Source organism: Budorcas taxicolor, chromosome 6 (assembly GCF_023091745.1).
Source record: "Budorcas taxicolor isolate Tak-1 chromosome 6, Takin1.1, whole genome shotgun sequence".
Classification (NCBI taxonomy): domain Eukaryota; kingdom Metazoa; phylum Chordata; class Mammalia; order Artiodactyla; family Bovidae; genus Budorcas; species Budorcas taxicolor.
Window position 1 is genome coordinate 16,406,631 of NC_068915.1, and position 25,056 is coordinate 16,431,686.

At 40.1% G+C, this 25,056-nt stretch overlaps 1 protein-coding gene across 1 annotated transcript in view; it reads left to right on the forward strand.

Moving 5' to 3' along the window:
• The first annotated feature begins 572 nt into the window (after positions 1-572).
• Positions 573-25,056, forward strand: part of COL25A1 (collagen type XXV alpha 1 chain) — a 504,028-nt gene continuing 479,544 nt past the window's right edge. The window contains exons 1-2 of the mRNA XM_052642063.1: positions 573-869; positions 1,943-2,012. Coding sequence (XP_052498023.1) covers positions 573-869; positions 1,943-2,012 — 367 coding nt within the window. The remainder of the gene's footprint in view (positions 870-1,942; positions 2,013-25,056) is intronic.

Genomic DNA, 25,056 nt, shown 5'->3' on the forward strand with positions numbered 1-25,056 from the left:
TCGGGTTTTCTCCTTGGGTATTTCTTTCTCCTCTCTGCTCTTCCCCACTTGGCCACCGTTTTTGCACTGCGCTCTCGCGGTCTGTGTCAGCCTTTTTGCCTGGAACTGAATTTAGGTGGGAAACGGAGATAAAACACCGAATAGGTAGAAATAAGGGAAACAGGCGCAACAGGTCCGGGGCTCTGTGGCAAGGGTCAGCGGCGGCCCCTCGCAGCGCCTCTGCCGCTCTCCCCCGGACCCCACGCGGCCGCTCTCTTCAGAGGAGGTCCCCATCCTCGGAGGGGCCAGGAGGGACACCGGGGGGGGTGGGTTTCATTCTGGATTTTACCTTATCGCCCCCGGTCCGCGGACTGAGGGTGCGTTTCCCTCGCAGCTGGGAGGGGAGAAGAAAGCGGAGGATGGTCCAGGTCTGCGGTTCTCGGCGCTGATCCATCCTTGCGCTCCGGCTCCGACTCCGCCAACTAGTTGTGCAGCTATCGGGACGAACTTTGCAGGAATCATCCTTTTTCTTTCAAGATTATTGGAAGTGCTAGAGGGTGGGAGGCGAAGCCGAGACAGCCGACCCCACCACAATGCTGGTGAAGAAGCAAGCAGGGAAAGGCGGGGGGCGGGAGCCGGGCTCAGAGGACCGGAGCCCAGCCGGGCAGCGTTGTGTCCGCCCCGTGTCGCCGTGCGCGGCCCTGGCGACCCTCCTGTCGGTGGTGGCCGTGATGTCTTGTGTGTACCTGGGGGTGAAAACCAACGACCTCCAGGCGAGGATCGCTGCCCTCGAGTCTGCCAAAGGAGACCCTTCCATCCGTGTGCTGCCTGATTGTGTGGATCAGCTCAAAGCAATGGTGCAAGAGAAAGTGGAGCGACTTCTGGCTCAGGTGTGAAAGGCTGGGGTATTTTGTACGTGGATAACATCTTACAGTCGTGATTCTGTGCACATGACCAACCTCTGCCTTACTGTGTGCAGATGTGGTATGGCTTGTGTACACATATGTGTTAGGCCACCATCTCTGCTTGCCGTAGCATATATTTGTATGTGCACATCCTCTCATACCACCCTCTCTGTATCATCTTCCCTTACTCTTCTTAATGTTTGCATGCTAAACATATATGGAAGTCTAAAAGGGGGAAAGGTGGCTAGAATGGCACCTACGCTGGCATTTTAGCTCTGTCTAGTTTCTGAAGCTGTGTGTGGATCTTTCCCAATGTTGTGAGAATATTCCTTGCAGAGATAACGTCTGTTAGATCCTTCATACAGTATAAGAAGGTTAAGGTCATTTGTGTTATTAACATAGCAATAGGATTGGAAATTACTCTTAAAAGTGAAATAACTACATGTGATTTTATTACTTCACACATTGGATGTTTTCATGTTAAATGTTTAAAAAGAAAAAAATAGTCGCCTTGTTTATTTATTTTTGGTAAAGGATTCAGTGCCACGGGTGTTTGTGAATGCAGAGCCATTGGAGTTGAGAGTTGAATCTGTGTTATGTTCATCAAAACCAGGAGTGCTTTAGAGTACAGTTAGGGATTTTCTGGGACCTGCTCTTCCAATAGAGAGGTTGTTGGCAGTAGTGGCAGCACAGCATGATAAGTAGTTGACATTTATGTATAAAATATTGGTTGTTTTAAAACTCTTAGCTTACCTAAAACTGCAGCATGTTAATACTGACTGTACAATGACCGCATATGCCTGAGCTGAGAGGGAGGGAGATGATAGTTGAAGAATGAAGAATGATGTTATACAAGTCCCACAGTCTTGATGCCATCTCAATGGTTGTTTTCTTTTTGTTAGGGCTTGGGTACTGTTACCTTTTGACTAGAGACCAAATACATATGTAAACGCTAGTTATGCAGGCTAGTAAATCAGGCATATAGCCAGAGAGTCCCTAAAGAATCCATTTCTCTGCAATGCTACTGATGATTGTTAATACCTCTTCTTTTCCTCCAGAAGTCCTATGAACATATGGCTAAAATAAGAATCGCGAGAGAAGCACCTTCAGAATGCAATTGCCCGGCAGGTAAAATGGAACTTATTTCATAAGGTTTCCTCCATAGCAGAGCATTTTGAAACAAAGGTCCTATGTCTGTCAAATTTACCTGTAATAATAGTAAAGAAAGAATGCAGACCCAACTTACTTTAATAAAATCAACATGTCTGGGTAAAAGAATGGCAGATAAAGCCACAAATATTATTTTAAGCAGCATACCAAGGTCTGCTAGGGGAAAGCAAAGAAGATAGAGATCTTCATCAGAGAAAATACCTGCAAGATGATGTCCAAAGACAAAGTTCTTAGTTTCACAGATTCAAAATTATTCTTTGGTTTTACTTGCTTTTGTTATCTATAGTGAGAAGGATTGCAGAGCGCATTAAACTTGAACTCCTTAGTGGCTGATACTGCATTAGTACAGATTTCTGTTTGTTCTCCTTGATGGACGATCATGTTAGCAAACCACCTTCACTTCTTTGCCTGCTTTTATTTTCTATAGGAAAGGTTCTCTCTCCTATCCTATAGCGATGAGGACTGAAAAGAAATTAGTTTTTTATCTTGAGCTTCTCATTATGAACTACTGTGTTCTCAATGACTTCTCAGAAAAGGCTGTTACATTTTTACCATTTTTCTGTGTGGCTTTAGGGAACTATATTAATGACCTCCTTCTATATTAATAGAAGGAGGGAGGAGAAAGACATCAATGAATCAAAATCTCTGGGTAATCATTAAATCTTCCTTCACAGACCTCTGAGGCTTGGTGGTCAGTCTTCTGTAAACCTACAATTTAGAAGCCTTTGGAATATGTCCATTGGAAAGTATCTAGTGGCTTTAGCTGAAAGAAGTCATGAAACACTCCCACGAGTCTTGAGATTTTTGTTTCAGATAAATGTTGTTAATGTATTTCTGAACAAATTAGTTTCTTTTATCATCATGTATAGGAAAGTAAGTCTCACATTTTCTTTCATGTTCAGGAATATGATACTTCGTTACTTACACTGTATGGAAAGACTAGTTCCTATATTTTTTTTTCACATTCTGAGGTTTTTGCCTCATGATAATTTGTTTTGACACAGCCAAACCAGGTACCATGTTTAGAAATTTCAAATGTCAACTCCTGATTGTATGTCATAAGAATTTCACTGTTTATATTTTGCTATATTATCGACCCTAATGGAGCTGTACTTTTGGAAAATGAAGCCCTTGCAATTGAGAAGGCATATAAATTAGGTAACAGGAAAACAAAGCATTAATGTTTACATTGTATGTTTCATTCTTGGTTGTTTAAAGTTGGGAAACATCTCAGAAGTCAGAAATTCAAGGAAGGCACTTTTCTAGTGCAGGAATTAGCCCACAACAACCTCATCAGCCTGTAGGGATTATTTAAATTCCCAAGACAGTTGGTACAGGACTTCACTGATCATACCACTCAGAATGCAGCATTTTCTGTATAGAATATTCTCTCTAGCTGTGTGAAAAATGCTTAGTATTTAATTAATGAGATTCTTATTGAACTTGGTAAAGAGTAGAAAAGTGACAACCACAACCCCGAGTTCTGTTTTTTTAGGGGTTTTAACTTCTTCATGATGTTTGCTGTGAGTTGGTTGTTGAGGTCTAATTTGCAATCTGGAAGAAAGTCATTACATTTAGAGTTTACCTGAGATAATCTTGGACGATCATTTGGAATCATTTTTCTTCTAAACATAATATAACTATAAACGGCCATTTCACCGTAATAATAATTAAGTAAGTGATTTCCTTGGCATTTCTATTGGGTCTTAGGATGGCTGCTTTACTTTCTTGCCACCACTAGAGCTCCACATTACACCAGTTTTCACCAGGTTACTTCAGAGGTAAACTTTTGAAGGCGCATATTCTAATACACAGAATTAGACAGCTTTCTTGCTGACAAATCACAGTTATAGAAAACACTGTCTTCTGCTTGTGGAAGAATTAGACATCATCAAAATAAAGGCAATATATTGAAAATAGTATCCCGGGGGGAAAACAGCTATTTTGAGTTATGGTCAGCAAGATATTGTTTTAGGGAATGGGCTGGCCAAGAGGATTAGAAAGGAGATACAGCACTTCCCACCTGGTTTGGCTTTCCCCTTTGTTTGCAGTGACTAAGAGTTGTCACCCAGACATCTGTTTGCAGGGCAGAGTGAGACAAGTCTGTGACCTCAGCTCAGTTCCTGTGGAGAGATGCCCACCCCTTGAAGTTGACACTCTTGTTGACAGTCTCCATCACAGAGCCAAGGACTGATAGCAAAGGGCTGCTGTGTTATTTGTGTTCACTTTTTGATAGAATTCAATACCAGTGAGGTTTATCTAGGTAGGCTACAAACAATCATAGAATTGAAAGCTTTTTTTTTCCTTCTTTAAATTGGAGTATAATTGCTTTACAATGTGTGTTAATTTCTGCTGTACAACAACATGAACCAGCTATATGTATACATACAGACCCTCCTTCTTGAGCCTTTTCCCCACCAGCTCCCCCATCCCAGCCCTCTAGGTCATCACAGAGCACCAAGCTGAGCTCCCGGTGCTCTGCAGCAGCTGCCTACTAGCTGTTTGCTTTGTGCCTGGTAGTGTAGATATGTCAGTGTTCCTCTCGCCACTCACCCCCCCTTCTCCTCCCAAACTCCCCCTCCATTCCCCGCCCCGTGTCCACAAGTCCCTTATGTCTGCATGTCTATTGAAAGCTTTTTTTTTTTAACAGAAGAAGGAAAATTTGAGGGAAAGTTTATTTGATAATAAACTATTGTCAAACAGTTTTTCATTGTAGGGGAAGCATTCTTGCATTTAATCTTCACAACAACCCTAAGAGTTAAATATTAGTAACCTCATTTTACAGGTGGAGAAACTGGACTCAGAGAAGATGACTAAATATGGTAAAGGCAAGGTCAGGATTCATGCCCACATCTGACTGAGTCAAACACAAAGTTTAATGAGGAATTGAGGATGCATATAGGTTTTGGAGCTGAACAGCTCTGGATTGGAATCCTAGGTCTGCTATGAAGTAACTGTATTACCTTGGTCAGACTAATGAACCTTCCTATGTTCCAGTTTCCATCTGTAAAAAAAGGTGACTAATATTACTTTCCTCATAAGTTGATAGTTTACCTAAATTCTGGCATATTAGTGGCTATTCATTAGATGATATCAGTTACTATTCTTTTTAATATATTGTGTGTTACTTGACTCTGATCTGGTCCATGGGGACGCGGGATATAGGTGGAAAAATGGAGACCTGCAGATGTATGACTTACTCAAAACCCCACGGCTAGTTAATGACAGGTTTTGGATGAGAACACTGTGCTTAATTAAGCAAACATATCTGTAGGCCATTTATGCAGATAATCAAGTGAGTCAGTATCTCTTGGTGCTACATCAGTGAAGATGTTACAGATACTATATTAGTCTACTAAATTATTTTTACCAAAATTCTAGGAAAAGCTTTTGACCTTGTAGGTAAATCATGATTGTAGTGGATAGAACCACGGCTTAAAAGAGTATGGGAATAAAGAATGTCTTTGCAGTTTTGATACCAGATGTTTACAAAAAGAAGTGCTTTGACTAATTTTCATGCTTATTTTTTAACAGCTTTATTGAAGTATATTTTACAGTATTTAAGAATATGATTTAAAAAATTAAAAACAATTTATGGAGCTGGGAAGCCATCACCACAATCCAATTTTAGATCACTTCATCATTCCCCAAAATTCACATTTACTTTTTTCAGGTGCTCAGGAGAAGGTCTATTTTTTGAATATTTGCTTTAAAGAAACCTCAAAATAAAAAGTTTAAAACCATACAAATTAGGGTTCTGTTTAGCAGAATATTTGATTTAGCAGTAGCTGAACCATGAAAATTCAGCTGACTTCTGTGGCTTGGCCTCTGTAAAGCTTGACCCTCATAGGAGAGAATAAATCGGCTCTTTCCTATGGCTGTAGAATACCATTTGGGGTTCTGTTCTTAGAGTCTTACATCAAGTATGTACAGATCAGGCATATTTATGGGAAGGCTTCTGTGTTCCAACTTATAAAGAACACTGGGAACCAGGCAGATAAACGAATGGTGTTTAGATAACAAAGGTTTCTGTACGTTACTCATCAGTTGTGTTGCCTGCCCAGAGTCTTAGAGAAAAGAACCTCTGTGGCAAAATGGACAGAGAAGGTGAATGGGCAATAAGGAATCCAGAGTTCTAATTGTGATGACTGATAGTGAACTTTCTTCATGACAGCATTTCTGGAGGAGCAATCAGGATCTACCAGTAGGGTTGTTTTAATGATAGACCCTGGTATATTCAGATATAGAGCCTGTTCTGATCGAGCGGTTGCTTATTTGTCATTGGGGTCATGGACTGTAGATCTGTAAATTAGTTCAACAAAAAATCCTGAAGCGATTATGTCTGGCAAGTGAGAGAACTTTGGGGGAGTCCCAAAGAGTTGTTCAGTTGCTCAGTCATGTCCGACTCTTTGCGACCCCATGGACTACAGCACACCAGCCTTCCCTGTCCTTCACTATCTCGCACAACTTGCTCAAACTCATGTCCATTGAGTCGGTGATGCCATCCAATCATCTGGTCCTCTATCATCCCCTTCTCCTCCTGTGTTATATCTTTCCCAGCATCAGAGTCTTCCCCAGAGTCAGCTCTTTTCATCAGGTGGCCAAAGTATTGGACCTTCAGCTTCAGCATCAATCATTCCAATCAATATTCAGGGTTGATTTCCTTTAGGAGTGAGTATATTTAGGTTATTCTTAAATCTTATTTTTGAATAAGATTCTCTTATAACAAAATTTTGATAGAAATATAGTGGGGAAAAAAAAAAAGAACCCAGAGTTCTAACCCTGCTTTTGCCATTAATGTGTTATACAATCTCCGGGAAATCACTTTCAAGAATGACTTTTACAGACTCTATTTTCGTATCTCCCAGATAGCAGTGTTGGACTAGAATGATTTCAAAGGGCATTTATCAGTTCTCCAGGTATGAAGAGCCTATTGTGTGCTAAATATCTTGACACAGGGAAAAGGCTGATGAACAAGTCAGACTTGATATCTGCCCTCATGGCACTTACATTTCAATGAGGATGACAGACATTTTGAAATGACTTGAATTCACCAGCCTGACAAGTACAACCCAGAGAAAGTACAGTGTGCTTTGGAGCACGTGACCAAAATTTCATCCATGCTGTTAATACTATGGATTTTCTTTCCTTTTCATGCGGAAAGAGACTTTCATACTAGGAAAAACTCATAACATGAGAAAATCTGGCTTCTGATTACAAATAAGGACTTTAGCAATGGATAAAAATACACCTGGCTTTTGTCTTTCCAAGAATTTATGGCCAGATGAAGGTACACTGATGGCTGGTTTATACTGATATCCAACTGAAACAAGAAGTGCCTTTGGTATATAAAAGGCTGTGGTAGATAGCATGGTGATCTGCTTCTCTACATTTCTTCGGAAAACAGTGAGATTTGGGCTGAAGAAGAGTTGAAACCTCCTACCTGGTGGTGCTGAGAAGCTCCACTGAGCCGGGCTCCCTGCATTCACAGGTTATGATGAAGCAGTGTAGCACATCTAGTCATTTACTAGAAATAAGAAAGGTTTTTCCCAAAATTTCTGAGGTCCTTCCATACCCTCCACGTCCATGGAAATGGTTTTTCACAAAGTCATATTAAATGTCGGTAGGTAGAAATGCCTCTGATTCAGAACCATGAATGCTACAATCTCTAGTGACTCCTCTTGTGGCAACTTCTCAATCTGGGGTGGAAAAATGCTACCTGTAACTTTAAGGTCGTGCATCCTTTCTCATCATATGAAAAGACCTTTCAATTACCTTGCTAACATAAATTCGCTTTATCATATAAAACTGTATTTCCTACTAACATGGTTTTTCACTTATGCTGTACATTTTTCTTTACCGGCTACAAAATGAATGGAAAGAGTGAATCAAGTAAGGACATAATAATGTATAGATTTTCAATTATGTTAGGCAAAGAATAGTCAGACGCGGTGTGCAGAAAGAAAGCAAATTAAAATGCCATAAATGTTATTTAAATGAGACTAGCAGGCATTCCCCTCCTCTACTCAGGCCAAACAATACAATGTGACATCTGAGTGCCTCCAAGCCTTCATGTTAAATGGTTTCAGTCCTAATGAGTACAGCCATTTGAGTGTAACACTTCTAGTTGGTCCAGCAGTGACAGCTGACAAAATGCCCTGTCTCCTGAAGAACGGAGGACAAATTGCCTCTTGAAGCCGGTTCTCTTGTTTTTCAGCTTCTCTTCTATTTCTCTTGTCTAAAAGTCATTGAGAAGCAAATCCTTCAAATACTCTTTTCTCCTTCTTACTTTAGTAATTCTGTTTTTCTTTCCTCAAGCTGGGAGTTATTTAAGAGAAGGGTATACATTCTGTGCAGGGGTTTGTTGTTTCCAGCTCAGCTGAAGAATGTATAGGTACAAGTAGCCTCTCAGGACCTTGATAACCTCTGTGCTTCTGATGGTTTGTAAGTGTTCAAAGCCAACTACCTGGCATGTTTGAATGTCAAGATTAGGTTTAGGGAAGGAGAAGGAGGGCATTGCTTCATTGACAAGATTAGGTGAACGGAAAGCTAGTGGGGAACACACCAGAATCAGGACTCTTTTACATACAGTTCAAGGGGACACTGTTTTCTGCAGGGGGAGCCTCACTAGACACTCATCAAAATGACATCACTCTATGTTATCTTGTGTGGATACCATCTAAAACCTATTATGAAAAAGTGTTTTTTGTTCCTCCTTCCATTTTATAATGGAGGAGGAAATGGCAACCCACTCCAGTATTCTTGCCTGGAAAATTCCATGGACAGAGGAACCTGGCAGGCTACAATCCGTAGGGTCACAGAGTTGGACATGGCGGAGCAACTGATGATGAACCACTTTATAAAGGCTACTTGGTGGTTTGTTGGGAGCTGAGAATATGAAAAACATGTTATGAGTCAGTCTGGGCTGACGCAGTAGCCCAGCTAAACCCAGAATCATTCCTATCCTCCCTGGTTTGCCAATACAGGTCAAGTTCCATGCAGTGATTTAATGCACCATGATATTTAACACTCTTTTAAAGAATTTGTGTTAAAAATGATTGCAGCACACCCAAATATGGTTTAGACATGCATCGTTACTGTTTCATATGGATTGTGTTCAGCAACCTTGCAATTTAAAAATGTGTTATGGTCAACTTTTAAAAAGGAGGAGATGCTTTAAGGGGGAGGCAGAAGTAATTGGAAATTCACTTATGACTTAAAATTGAGCACTTTTCACTGGTATCATATATGTCTTCATAGGAATATTGCATGTTGTTTAAGTAACAGGATTCCTTGAAGAAATGCCACCAGATGGCAGGCACCTTCCCTTTGTGACCACTAGGAGGAGAAACTGAGCTGAACCGGTGGGATTATTCTGTTACCTGCTTCTCACTTAAATTCCTAATAGACTTCTACCTCTCAAATTGTTTGCTATGGAAAAGTTTAATGGATTCAATATATTATTAATAATGATGAAGTTTAAATCTATCACTTTGTTTGTTGTTTTGCTATTTATCCCGTTAGATCTTTGTTTCCTTTTCCCATTTTTCTGCCAATAACCCATGGATTTTTTTAAAAATAAATGCTTTGTCTAATTAAAAAAAAAGAAAGAAAGAAAAAAGTTTAATGGAAGGAACAAGTAATCTCTTCCATCTGTATTTGAAGACTAGGCTGTCTTATCAGCTTTAAGATATTTAAAATAACCTAGTAAATTGTACTTTTGTATTTGTCAAAATTTAGTTATTTAGTAGATAAATTCACATATATAAACTTGAGGCTGGTATTCCAATAACTAGAATAAATGAACGAAATGTAATTGAGCTTATCCGCTGAAGATTTTGTGCTTCTATTTTGTACTTTCTCAGAATCAAGAATTGTTTGGAATTGCTATCATGCTTTTGACATAATTTCATTTGGAGGCTCCATTTCAACTTCACTCATCACATAATATGTTAGTTGGAATGTGTTCTTGATTTTTGTCATACTGTGCCTCTTAGTCTGATTGGTTCGTCTGATGTGCCAGAAATGCCAAAAACTATGTGTTCATTTGGATAATCATAATTCGGATTTGGGGCTTCTTCCCAGGTGACTGAGTGGTGAAGAATCTGCCTGCCAATGCAGGAGCTGAGGGTTCGATCCCTGGGTCAGGAAGATCCCTGGAGAAGGAAATGGCACCCCACTCCAGTATTCTTGCCTGGGAAATCCCACAGACTGGAGCCTGGTGGGCGACAGTCCATGGAGTTTCAGAAGAGCTGGAGCTCTTCTCTCAACAACAAGAACAGTTTTGATTTTAGGAGCTCTAGGCTTCTGGATTATGTACACAAAGTTTTTATTTTTGTATTTTAATGTAATTAGCACATATTTAAATATCATTTTCACATTTAGGCTAAGTGGATGAATTATAGCCAGCCCTAGCTTGTGCGTTATGATAATATAGTCAGAATATGTCTAACTAGAAATACTTCCACTCCAGTATTCTTGCCTGGAGAATCCCAGGGACAGAGGAGCCTGGAGGGCTACTGTCTATGGGGTCACACAGAGCTGGACACGACTAAAGTGACTTGGCAGCAGGAACAGCAGAAATAGCTCTGGTTGTGGCAAAGGTAAAATGTATTTTTCTTTTCTCAAATATTTCAGATGTAAGGAAAGTGAGAAGAGAGAGAAAAAAAGCTACCTATATCCTGTAATCTCTTGGAATCATATCTCTTTACCATCATGTAGCAAGCTTGGTACTTTAGAGTTCCTATTGTAAATCTAGACAATGGTTAAGAGAGTAAGAGCGATTCTCTCTGTCTCCAACATCCTCTTTTACTCTTATAGCAGCTAATGGGAGAGAAAAATCTTGTAGGAGTCTCTCCATCCAGTCAATTACAGAGCTAGAATGGTGGTATTATTTTTGATCCTTTATATACTAAAGTCAAATGTGCCTGGAACTTTGACACAGTTCTTTCTCAATATTCCTGTATCTTTAGGTCAGTTCTGACAGTTATTAAAGGTAAGTTGTTTATATTGCCTTTCTAGGAATTGTGAAACTCCAATTTGTGTCTTCAATTCAGTTAAGTTGCTCAGTCGTGTCCGAGTCTTTGCGACCCCATAGACTGCAGCACACCAGGCCTCCCTGTCCATCACCAGCTCCTGGAGTCCACCCAAACTCATGTCCATTGAGTCAGTGATGCCATCGAACCATCTCATCCTCTGTCGTCCCCTTCTCTGCCTGCCTTCAATCTTGCCCAGCAGCACGGTCTTTTTTCAAATGAGTCAGCTTTTCGCATCAGATGGCCAAAGTACTGGAGTTTCAGCTTCAACGTCAGTCCTTCCAGTGAACACCCAGGACTGATTTGTGTCTTAAGGGCTCCAAAATCCAGCTGGCATTTTAAAAATGTGGATGACATGATCATAAGATAACACATTTCCATAAACCATGGAAAAAAAAAACAACCTTTTGACCTGAAAGTCATGCTAGAATTGCTGGCAAATTCTAGGGCTTTGCCAGTGAACTTTGGAATACTAAAAATCATATTTCTACTTAACAAATTAGGGCTCAATGTCAGAGCAGACAAAGTTTGAATGGACACAAGCATCTTAAAATAGATGCCCTTCTGAGGATGGTTATCAACATGGTTGGGTGTCAAATGAGTTAAGTGTGTCAAGGGCCATGTGTCTCTCATGGGCAGATCCTGGTGCTAATTACTATGTGGTTTCACAGAGTAATTGCAGTCGACTTCCTGAGGGAGTGGGTTGGGAGTCCATTTCTACCAGTCTCACTTATAAGCTCCATGGCTGGGGTTCTGGTTTGTATCTGTGTATCTCTAGGGCTTACTGTAGAGTTCTGTATAGAAAGTTAGCTATAAAAGTTCATAATGATCATAATGAAGATCTGTCAACTTGATTTGGTTGAGAACTTTTTTTGTGGTTTATCTCTACATACACTAATTATCCTTATCCCTATGCTTTTTAAACATTTTCTCTGAGGATTTTTGGGGCCAAAGCATATTAAAGCTAATACAAATCTTAGAGGTCAAGTGGTTCAGGGGTTTCCCAACATTTCTCAAAAAGCCTGAAACTTCAGAAAAAAATGAAATCTTATGAGGAAATCCAGTATATAAAATTGTATATAATGTTAGCCACACACACAGTGATTAACCTTGGAGGTCAGAGGAGACAGAGGCCAAAACCTTATATGATCTTTTTTTCCATTACTCACTTCACTCCCCCGTAGTGGCCCCTGAGGAACTCCAGAGAATCTTAGAAATCCTTTGGATACTGTTAATAGATTACTCAAAGTCCAAGCCCCAGTGTGACCCCAGCTCCTGTGTCTAGAGACACTATGTGTTTGTCAATACATAAACCCTCTCCAAAATTCTGTAACTAGAAACATTACAAGGAGGGATGGAAACAAAATTGTATATTAAAATGAATGGAATCCAGAAAGGACTATTAATAAAATACTGTCCTTTAATAGTTTTAGTAGTCTAGCAGAGGAGATGCAATAATAGAATTGGCGTTGGAAAACTGTAAAAGTGCATTGTGTAACTGAGCGTGGGACTGTGTGTCAGGAAATCATCTCATCCCTTTTCTTAAAGTCACTTATTTTTTAAGCTTCCAAGTCACAATATTGTTGTTTTTCTAGTTTTTTTTTTTTTGTGTGTGTGTGTTTTCATATTTTTTCCTATGTATTTTTACTTATTCTGTAATTTTGGATATGTCTATAAAGCTTTCTCACCAAGTTACAGCAATCCATTGCCTCTTTTATATATGTATTTAAAGCAATTGATTTTCTAAACTAATAGTGGATACTTGGTTTGGAAAGTAGGATACAAAAGATAACTATCCTCAAATTATATTATTTATAGAAAATTTATATTGTGGAAAAGTTATTATTAAAGATACTTGTAAGATCTTTGAGACTGTCTTTTTGATCTGAGTCTTATTGTGTTAAACTGATGATGTTTAGGTATTAAAATTTAAATTGACAGGGTAATGTGAATATGTGAATTGCACATCTGTGTTTAAATAATAATAGGAATTAAAAACATTTTAGCCAGTGCTGAAGGGATATATGTAATACCTTTCAGAAAGAAAGTGTAAATCTGGGTACAAGCATTCTGTAGCAAACACTGCAAAAATAAGTTGGAAAGACTAAACTCTTCCTCCCATTGAAATGAAAATCCAGTGTCATCCGCAGTGCTGTTTGCTGTACTGAGTAGGTAGTCGTGGACAGCAGTTTGGTCAAGTGCAACACCTTGATTCTTATTGGACAGATAACAGAATGACAGCTGTACATATTACTGAACTTTGGTGAGCAATTTATTTTCTCCTTAATACACTGTGGGCTTTCAGGAAGTCTGGGAGAGAAAAATGACTTTCCTTTTTTAAATGGCTTTGTAGTTACTTTGCCTTTTGAGAGAAGACAGAGCGGCAAAGATAGGCTGACCTAGTACTAATGGCTGGAAAGACCATTTATGCCAGCCAAAGCTACTGTGAGCTGTAAAAGGGAAGTCTAACCAAATAAACTGTATTCCCTGAATTTACTGTCAAAACGGTAAAGATATACTGACAACTTCCCGGGAGTTTAAGCAGTGAGCTTGACAGCGTGGCTTAGTATTACTATACATGGTATGCACCTGGAAGTTTTTAATTAAAGAACTCTAGCGTGGAGAAATTATACACGTAAAGGAACTAGGGCCTTTATGTTCTTGCATAGTTTCCTTCTGTGCATAGTTATTTAATGTTCTAGATTTCCCCTATTTCTGAGGATACATTCTTGATTATTGCTTTGGTTCTGCAATCAAGTTTTGTATAAGGAATGCTGTGTGTTGGTAGTAAAATTTATGTTATTAATGCCAGTTTTAGAATGTTAAAAAGTTAATTTTAAAAAAACTTAAAAACATTTTTAAAATCTATTTATTTATGGCTGTGCTGGGTCTTTGTTGCTGCGTTGGCTTTTGTCTCGTTTTGGTGAGCGGGGGTTACTCTCCACTTGTGGTGAACGGGCTCCTCATTGCAGTGGCTTCTTTTGCTGTGGAACAAAGGCTCAATAGTTGCGGCATACGGGTTTTGTTGCCCCATGGGATGTGGGATCTTCACAGATTAGGGATCAAATTTGTGTCTCCTGAATTGGCAGGCAGATTCTTTACCACTAAGCCACTAGGGAAGCCCCTAAAAGTTAAGGCAGAAAATACCCTTGAGTTGAGACGTCTGAGGTATGCTTTCTGTTTTTTGAAGTCTCCATTTTTGTTTAACTGTAATCCTATACCACTAGCATTTTGAATGTTCACACTGCTTTTGCAGTTACAGGATGTGGTGAGATTAATAATGTTCATTGAACTCCTAAAAACCAAGAATGAACGCAGAAAACACACCCAGAGACAGATGTGATTCTCTATCAGGCTATATCCATGAACAGGCATTGCCCTAAAGTAAGCTGTTGTTGGCAAATAGAATGAACAAGGTTATCTTCGGGGTGTAGCCATGTATCTGTGAAACTGCAAAAATAGAGGATCTCCTATGCTCTCAAATAAAAGCTCCCATTCTAGTCAAACCTCTCTCCTCTCCATCCTCTCTTCTTCTTCTCTAGCATGAATATAACTCTATTTTGCCTCTATTCTATGGATGACACTTTACCTGGCTTATAGTCTGCCTCTAAATTGATCATTCAGAAGCCTTGTCATCCTTAGGTCCCCAAACCTCTAGGCTTTTCCTGGGCAGTGTTATACTTGTGATTAAATCCAGCAACATAACTGAGAAAACATCAATGGCAAATGTCAGTATTCTCTCAAATTTCAGAAAGCAACTGCTTCCCCAAAATTACTGTTAAAAGATAATTTTCCAAAAAAGGTAAAATCAATGAACATGTGTTAAGGATTTTACTTGAATCAATCAAGAAGTAACTGGTAAAATGTGATAACCAGTTCAAAGCAGAATTTACAGACAGATACATTTATAGATCTAGAATATTAAAACTAATATATAAATGGACTTTTCCTCAGTAACGAGATAAATCAGTTGAACTCAGAATTTGCATGTCTATAGACAACAGTTAATTTTTTTAATGCACTAAGTTTTTTAAGAAATAGAGGAAGACAACAGAATGGGAAAGAGTAGAGATCTCTTCAAGAAAATTAGAGATACCAACGGAACATTTCATGCCAAGATGGGCTTGATAAAGGACAGAAATGGTATGGACCTAACAGAAGCAGAAGATATTAAGAAGAGGTGGCAAGAATACACAGAAGAATTGTACAAAAAAAATCTTCACAACCAGGATAATCATGATGATGTGATCACTAATCTAGAGCCAGACATCCTGGAATGTGAAGTCAATGGGCCTTAGAAAGCATCACTACAAACAAAGCTAGTGGAGGTGTTGGAATTCCAGTTGAGCTATTTCAAATCCTGAAAGATGAGGCTGGGAAAGTGCTGCACTCAATATGCCAGCAAATTTGGAAGACTCAGCAGTGGCCACAGGACTGGAAAAGGTCAGTTTTCATTCCAATCCCAAAGAAAGGCAATGCCAAAGAATACTCAAACTGCCACACAGTTGCATTCATCTCACATGCTAGTAAAGTAATGCTCAAATTTCTCCAAGCCAGGCTTCAGCAATATGTGAACTGTGAATTTCCAGATGTTCAAGCTGGTTTTAGAAAAAGCAAAGGAGCCAGAGATCAAATTGCCAACAATCACCTCTGGATCATTGAAAACGCAAGAGAGTTCCAGAAAAACATCTATTTCTGCTTTATTGACTATGTCAAAGCCTTTGACTGTGTGGATCACAATAAGCTGTGGAAAATTCTGAAAGAGATGGGAATACCAGACCACCTGACGGGCCTCTTGAGAAATCTGTATGCAGGTCAGGAAGCAACAGTTAGAACTGGACATGGAACAACAGACTAGTTCCAAATAGGAAAAGGAGTACATCAAGGTTGTATATTGTCACCCTGCTTATTTAACTTCTGTGCAGAGTACATCATGAGAAATGCTGGGCTGGAGGAAGCACAAGCTGGAATCAAGATTGCTGGGAGAAATATCAATAACCTCAAATATCCAGATGACACCACCCTTATGGGAAACAATGAAGAGGAACTAAAGAGCCTCTTGATGAAAGTGAAAGAGTAGAGTGAAAAAGTTGTCTTAAAGCTCAGCATTCAGGAAACGAAGATCATGGCATCCGGTCCCATCACTTCATGGGAAATAGATATGGAAACAGTGGAAACAGTGTCAGACTTTATTTTGGGGGGCTCCAAACTCACTGCAGATGGTGATTGCAGCCATGAAATTAAAAGATGCTTACTCCTTGGAAGGAAAGCTATGACCAACCTAGATAGTATATTTAAAAGCAGAGACATTACTTTGCCGACTAAGGTCCATCTAGTCAAGGCTATGGTTTTTCCTGTGGTCATGTATGGATGTGAGAGTTGGACTGTGAAGAAGCCTGAGCACTGAAGAATTGATGCTTTTGAACTGTGGTGTTGGAGAAGACTCTTGAGAGTCCCTCGGACTGCAAGGAGATCCAACCAGTCCATTCTGAAGGAGATCAGCCCTGGGATTTCTTTGGAAGGAATAATGCTAAAGCTGAAACTCCAGTACTTTGGCCACCTCATGCGAAGAGTTGACTCATTGGAAAAGACCTTGATGTTGGGAGGGACTGGGGGCAGGAGGAGAAGGGGATGACAGAGGATGAGATGGCTGGATGGCGTCACTGACTCGATGGACATGGGTTTGAGTGCACTCTGGGAGTTGGTGATGGACAGGGAGGCCTGGCGTGCTGCGGTTCATGGGGTTGCAAAGAGTAGGACATGACTGAGCGACTGAAGTGAACTGAACTGAAGTTTTTTAAATTGGTGTTTCATTGTTTTACAGTGTGGTGTTCATTTCTGCTGCACAGCTAAGTGAATCAGTTATATGTATATATGAATTCCCCTCTTTTTTGGATTTCCTTCCCATTTAGCACAGAGTATTGAGTAGAATCCCCTGAGCTGTACAATAGGTTCTCATTAATTATTTATTTCATATAGTAGTGTGTATGTCAATCCTAATCTCCCATCTCACCCACCCCTCCTTCCCTTCCTTGCTGCTGCTGCTGAGTCACTTCAGTCGTGTCCGACTCTGTGCGACCCCATAGACGGCAGCCCACCAGGCTCCCCCGTCCCTGGGATTCTCCAGGCAAGAACACTGGAGTGGGCTGCCATTTCCTTCTCCATTCCCTAGTGTCCGTGTATTTGTTCTCTATGTCTGTGCCTCTGTACATCTGTACCATTTTTCTAGATTCCACATGTATGCTTTAATATATGATATCTGTTTTTCTTTTTCTGAATTTACTTCACTCTGTATGACAATCTCTAGGTCCACCCATGTGTCTAATTATGTGACTTTGTTATTAGTTATCTACAACTTACACCGTTTTACAATAGCTTCCAAAGAATCGGGTAAGCAGGACAGGTGTGCTCTGGATTAAGCATAGTTTTTTGTTGGAGCATATGTTTTCCCCCACATTACATGAGAGCAACTTCACAGGAAAAAATACTTTTAGGTAAAAACAACAACAAAAAATTTTTTTACACTTCAGTGTAGTAATGGTTGTTTATTTTCTGTCTTTATCCTTGTTCTTATCTCATGGGTTGTGTGGTACTCAGTTTTCTTATTGTTGCTAAAATTATGTAAAGGACAGTTCCTTGAAGTTTGACTTTAAATGCTTCATTTACTAGACCCATGGTGGCAGTGTTGATTGCTATGCCTGTATTACTAGTATCCTGGACATAAGTGGCCTTTAAAATGGTAACGCTGAAAATTTGTTTAAGGGAGAAACCACTTTGGAAGACTCAGCTTCCTGTGTTTGGGTATCAGTGAGTAGTTCTTCTAATTTAAAGGGAGGAATTGCTGACCTTGCTCTTGTGTTTTGGGATACGATGCCCAGGCAATTATTCCTACGTGGACCGCATTTGCTTGGTGTGAGCATGTGGCTGGCTCTGGGGTCCTGTGCTGCTATTTTGGACATCCTGGCTTTGACTTCAGTTGTCATATTTACTCGTTTGGCTTTTCACTGGGCACTCCAACCAATTCCCTTCATATTCATTCCTGCGTTTCCACTTCAGATGGTTGCCTTTAGTCCATACTGGGCTTCCCTGGTGGCTCAGATGGTATAAGAATCTGCCTGCAATGTGAGAGATCTGGGTTCGATCCCTGGGTTGGGAAGATCCCCTGGAGTAAGAAATGGCAGCCCACTCCAGTATTCTTGCCTGGGAAATTCCATGGACAGAGGAGCCTGGCAGGCAACAGTCCATGGGGTCGCTGAGAGTCGGATATGACTGAGTGGCTAACACTTTCACTTTCTGAGATTTATTTCCTGTTCTTGGCCAGTTGCCTCTCCTATTGTCTCTGTTTTGTTTGATCTTCCTTCCCGTCTCCTGATACCTATGCACAGTGTTTACTTACCATCTCAAAGAGCTCAGCCCTCAGCTGCCCAGGGGTATAGATACTCTTCTCTGCTCCAGCCTGTTTCAGTTGCTTCCACCTTTTGACTAAGCCCACTGAACTTTTGGCAGAAGAATGACTGAAGCTATATAGTGGCCCTCCCATATGTTCTTGGAAGAAAGTATGTTAGAATAGGGGCTGGGTGGGTGGTGACACATTGAACTACATGGTGATTGGCCAGCTTTTTTGGTAGGGAAGTATTTACTTTCTTCAGAAGCAGTTTATGTTCTGGGAGTCTCCTATTACTAGATAGAGGAGAGAGTTCATTATAAATATTAAATATTTTGTATATTACTATGTAAAATTTCTATTTTTTAGGTAGTAACTGACCTCTGGTGTTACCTAACTCCAACGACCCCTGACAAAGACTAAGGGATTATGTGTACAGTAGTGTTTAAATGCCTTTTTATTCAATTAATAAAATATATATTGCTGTTTACTATGAATGACACCCTGTGCCATATGCCTTACTATTTAAAGAAATAAGTAGGCTGCTAAACTCTTACAAAGGGAACAGTGGTGTTGAAACTGCAGACTGGACTACAGGGGAAGTAAAAGCTAGAAAAATATAGCCTGTAGCCAACTGTATCTAATTTTAATGGGTTTAAAACTACAATGATAATTGGTATTTGAGCTCATCATTCCAGTTCATGTACTTTTCGTGAATTCAAAAATAGCAACATGTTATTAAAGAAGTGACTTGGATTTTTGAAAAACTTTTTCTAGAAAATGGAAAAGTTCACTAATGAATGTTGTGATACTTTGGAGAAATGCTGGCTACATGCCAAATCGGGTGATTTTTCCCAAGATAAATTATCTTTGTGAGTTAGTTGTTAGGTCAAGCGTAACGTTTTTAACCTTTCTGCAGGCTACTTTCCATTGGCAGTTATTTTTACGGAGACTTACAGGCTTTCTTAAAAGTCAGTTCAGATTCTGTGGCCATGTTTTCTACTGAGGACAGAATCTCTGGGACTGGGCGAGACTCTTGGCTTTTAAAGAACAGAGTCCATTCAGGTGGCCTTAAGTAAAGAGGAGTGCAGGGATTCTGAGCTTTGTCACTGTTGACACTGTGGGCTGGATAATTCTTTATTGTGGGGTGGTCCTGTGCACTGTACAATGTTCAGCAGCATCCCTGGGCTCTCACTAGATGCTAGTTGCACTCCGTTTCTAGAATACAAAACATGTTTCAACATTGCCAGATGTTCCCCAGGCGTGGAAATCACTGCCAGTGACTGCAGGATGCGATTGTGTTGGTCGTGTCCGATTCTGTGCGACTCCATGGACTGTGGCCCGCCAGGCTCCTCTGTTCGTGGGATTCTCCAGGCAAGACTACTGGAGTGGGCTGGTTTTTCCTCCTCCAGGGGATCTTCCTGCCCCAGAGATCAAACCCGCAGCTCCTGCAACTCATGCATTGCAGGTGGATTCTTTACCACTGAGCCGTCTGGATCCCCAGTGAGTAAGGAAGGCAGGAATATCAGCTCCACAGCAGGCTCCTCTAGAAGAACAGGAGATGGAAGGTGGTCAGAACAGTCAGGACGTATTAACAGGATCATCCCCTCATCTGGAGGAGGCCAGTGCAGCGCCCTCTGAGCTTTAAGCATTCGATCTCTGCTTCTACTGCTTTTGTCACGGTTGCTCTTCTCTCCGCCTTGTGGTAAAAGAAAGTATTGCCCCAGGTTGACCTCCTTCTTTGTGTTTGATTATAGCATTATTTGGAGAAGGCAATGGCACCCCACTCCAGTACTCTTGCCTGGAAAATCCCAGGGACGGGGGAGCCTGGTGGGCTGCAGTCCATGGGGTTGCGAAGAGTTGGACACGACTGAGTGACTTCACTTTCACTTTTCACTTTCATGCATTGGAGAAGGAAATGGCAACCCACTCCAGTGTTCTTGCCTGGAGAATCCCAGGGACGGGGGAGCCTGGTGGGCTGCCGTCCATGGAGTTGCACAGAGTCGGACACGACTGAAGTGACTTAGCAATAGCATTGTTATTATTATTAAAATCATACATGCATATGACAACAAACAAACATTTGCATGGCACACAATGTTTCCCCCTAGAGGAGTCTGCTGTTACTAGTTTGTTGTGTATCTTCCCAATACAAACTGACTTACATCGTTCTTTTTCAAGGCTATAGAGTCATCTGTTGTATAAACATACCACGATGTATACAATAAGAAGACAGATCACTTTAAAAAGTTTAGACATTGCTTCCTAGTTCTTTTCCTATTTCCTGAAGGAAGATTGCTTTGATTTATACTTTTATTCTACACAGCCTGATGTTGTACATGTGGCAGCTTAATAAATACTCATTGATGAAAGATATTCAGTTCAGTTCTGTCACGCAGTCATGTCCGACTCTTTGCGACCCCGTGAACTGCAGCACACCAGGCCTCCCTGTCCATCACCAACTCCTGAGTTTACCCAAACTCATGTCCATTGAGTCGGTGATGCCATCCAGCCATCTCATCCTTTGTCATCCCCTTCTCCTCCTGCCTTTAAATCTTTCCCAGCATCAGGGTTTTTTCAAATGAATCAGCTCTTCACATCAGGTGGCCAAAGTATTGAAGTTTCAGCTTCAACATTAGTCCTTCCAGTGAACACCCAGGACTGATCTCCTTTACGATGGACTGGTTGGATCTCCTTGCAGTCCAAGGGACTCTCAAGAGTCTTCTCCAACACCACAATTCAAAAGTTTCAATTCTTCAGTGCTCAGCTTTCTTCACAGTCCAACTCTCACATCCATACATGACCACTGGTAAAACCATAGCCTTGACTAGATGGACCTTTCTTGGCAAAGTAACGTCTCTGCTTTTAATATGCTGTCTAGGTTGGTCATAACTTTCCTTCCATTGAGTAAGCGTCTTTTAATTTCATGGCTGCAATCACCATCTGCAGTGATTTTGGAGCCAAGAAATAAAGTCTGCCACTGTTTCCACTGTTTCCCCATCTATTTGCCATGAAGTGATGGGACTGGATGCCATGATCTTCGTTTTCTGAATGCTGAGCTTTAAGACAACTTTTTCACTCTCCTCTTTCACTTTCATCAAGAGGCTCTTTAGTTCCTCTTCATTGTTTCCCGTAAGGATGGTGTCATCTGGATATTTGAGGTTATTGATATTTCTCCTGACAGTCTTGATTCCAGCTTGTGCTTCCTCCAGCCCAGCATTTCTCATGATGTACTCTGCATAGAAGTTAAATAAGCAAGGTGACAATATACAACCTTGATGTACTCCTTTTCCTATTTGGAACCAGTCTGTTGTTTCCATGTCCAGTTCTAACTGTTGCTTCCTGACCTGCATACAGATTTCTCAAGAGGCCCGTCAGGTGGTCTGGTATTCCCATCTCTTTCAGAATTTTCCACAGCTTATTGTGATCCACACAGTCAAAGGCTTTGACATAGTCAATAAAGCAGAAATAGATGTTTTTCTGGAACTGTCTTGCATTTTCAATGATCTAGAGGTGATTGTTGGCAATTTGATCTCTGGCTCCTTTGCTTTTTCTAAAACCAGCTTGAACATCTGGAAATTCACAGTTCACATATTGCTGAAGCCTGGCTTGGAGAAATTTGAGCATTACTTTACTAGCATGTGAGGTGAATGCAACTGTGTGGTAGTTTGAGTATTCTTTGGCATTGCCTTTCTTTGGGATTGGAATGAAAACCGACCTTTTCCAGTCCTGTGGCCACTGCTGAGTTTTCCAGTGATATGCTGATGATCAATATTTAACGACCACTCTAAAAAAGAAGCCCCAGTTTACAGCATTTGTAGATTTCCAAGATGTGAATATCCCACCAGAGTCAGTTGAAAGCTAACAAAATGACATTAGGAAGCGATAAGTTTGGTTGTTGACTAGTTTCATTTTTCATATAATTTATCTCATTGTAAGGTTATATAGTTTAAATTTTAATAATGACTGTTTTAACAATAAACTTCCTAAATCCTGAAAAGTGAAAATTGGATTTCCCGAGTCAGCATCCAGTACCCATTGGCACTGGTATCCCTGATTCCATATAGAATGTATTATGTGGTTCTTGATAATGTCTCCAAATGATAATGCTGTCTTTGATAGCGTTTTAGAATCTCAGTGTTGTGAAGATCTTTAAAGGCTATCCAGACTTAACATTGTACCTGATAGTTGAATTCCCTCAGTGACATTTTGACTAAATGATCATAACTCATTATTATTTCTTGAATAGACCATTCAATCTTTGGACCAGTTTATTACAAAGGTTCTTCTGTTTGTTAGGTTAAAATTCATCTTTTGGGCATTCACCATTTGATTCTGTATACCATCCCGCCCTGCATCATAAAAAAAGAATTCAAATACCTCTGTCTTGTGACAACTCTTCAAATATGTGGAATCATCTATTCTAATTTCTTATTGAGAGTTTTGTTCTAAAATGCCATTGACTTATTGAGACATCAGGGTGTCTGCTTCTTTCTTAAAATGTTGCACATTGATTTGAATAAAGCCTCAGATGCCTGGTGGTCATCTATGAGGAGGAAGGAGAAGAAAACTTCCCTAGTTTTATATACTCTACTGCAAATTCAGCCTCATATGACAGTAATTTTCTTTCTGGTTCCATACTTCTAATAACTGACACTGAGTTTAATATTGATGAAAACCTCTAAGTATTTTTCATATATGCTTCTGTTAAGGCTGGTCTTTCCCACTCTTGATTTTGTAGTTTTGTGTTTTTGGGGGAATGGGGAGGCAAATCAAGACTTTATATTGCATTCACTAGATTTTCATCTATTTTTATAGACCCAAATCCTAGCCTTTCAGGACTTGTTGGGATTGTGATTCTTTCAATACATTTCCAACTTTTTTTGGCTTCATATGATCTGGAAATTTGATGAACTGACCAACATGGTTTTCTTCTGATTCTGTGATGAAATGCCCAAGCTTAACAGAGCTCAGGAGAGAACCAAATGGCTTTCTAGTAGTCTTTCCCTTTTGCTTACCATTCATCTATTTATGAGCACCTTAGGAATTGTCTTTATAACAATGATCCATGTACTCTTTTGTCTTTTGTTTATATCAGTGTGTCCAGCTGTGTTCCCCAGAACACCATTTCTTCTTCATGTTAGCAAACAAGTTTCAAGACAAGTTAGAGATGCACTGCAGTGAACAAATGTAAGCAGGTTTATTTACTGTAGGATATGTGTATTGTGATCTCCAAAATGGGGAAAATAATGTATCATGTTTTAAACATTTATGGTCATGGGACGCTTTTCTGTTTAGATAAAATTATATGACTAAGAGCCACCTGTTCATGGGTGGATCAATGCTTTTGTTAAACTAGGGTGTTCTGTCTTCAGATTGGAGTGTAAGAGCCACCTAACAGCATTCAGATAACTTAAAGCATTCTTCTTTCCAAGTATTGCCCTGGTGGCCCAGGTGGAGAATCCGCCTGCAATGCAGGAGACCTGGATACAGTCCCTGCAGTTGGGAAGATGCCCTGGAGGAGGGCATGGCAACCCACTCCAGTGTTCTTGCCTGGAGAATCCCATGGATAGAGGAGCCTGGTGGGCTGCATTCCATGGGGTCGCAAAGAGTTGGACACGACTGAGCAACTTACTGATCTACTATAGTAGATGGGTTACAGGTATACAGTATAGTGAGTAACAATTTTTTAAATTATAGTCAATTTGTGGTTGTTATAAAATATTGGCTATATTCTCCATGTTGTATAATATATTCTTGTAGCTTATTTTACACCTAGTAATTTGTATCTCTTATTCCCTTACCTTTATGTTGCTCCCTTTCCCCATTAACAATTTTTGTCTTTTTATGCCTTTTGATTATTTTTAAGTTATAAAAAATAACTTCACAGTGAATAATCTTATATCTTTATGCCTTTGTGTGCATTGCCTATATTACCTATAAGTAGAATTGGTAATTCAAATATTATGAATGTTTCTACATCCCATAATGCATACGAATTACATAGAAAGTGAATAAAAGTGTTGTTCTCTTGGCACCCTGTCTAGCGTAGTAGGGAACTCTTGAAGTGGGGTGGTAGTAAAAGGAATTAGGAAATGGTATTTTAAAATATTTTAAAAATTTTCTTGATTTTACAGTTAAGTGAAATCTCCTCATAATTCCTTCCAAAGTCTGTTCATTTTTTCACCCTTTAGCTCTGGTTTAGTTTTTGTGCTATAAATGGGAAAATATTGTAGTTTTGTAAGTACAAAAGAGTGAGTGCATGCTAAGTCACTTCGGTCATTTCTGACTCAGCAATCCTATGGACTGTAGCCTGCCAGGCTCCTCTGTCCATCAGATTCTCCAGGCATGAATATTGGAGTGGGTTGCCATCACCTCCTCTAGGGGATCTTCCCCACTCAGGGATCGAACCCATGTCTCTTATGTCTCCTGCATTGGCAGGCGAGTTCTTTACCACGGAGCAGGGAAGCCAGTATTCTGATTATAATAATCATTTCTGAAGCACTTGACTGTTCTTGAAGTTTTGTCCTGAGGCTTTGCAGAAACTTTGATTTCTGTTGCTTTTATTCATTGGAAAGATGGA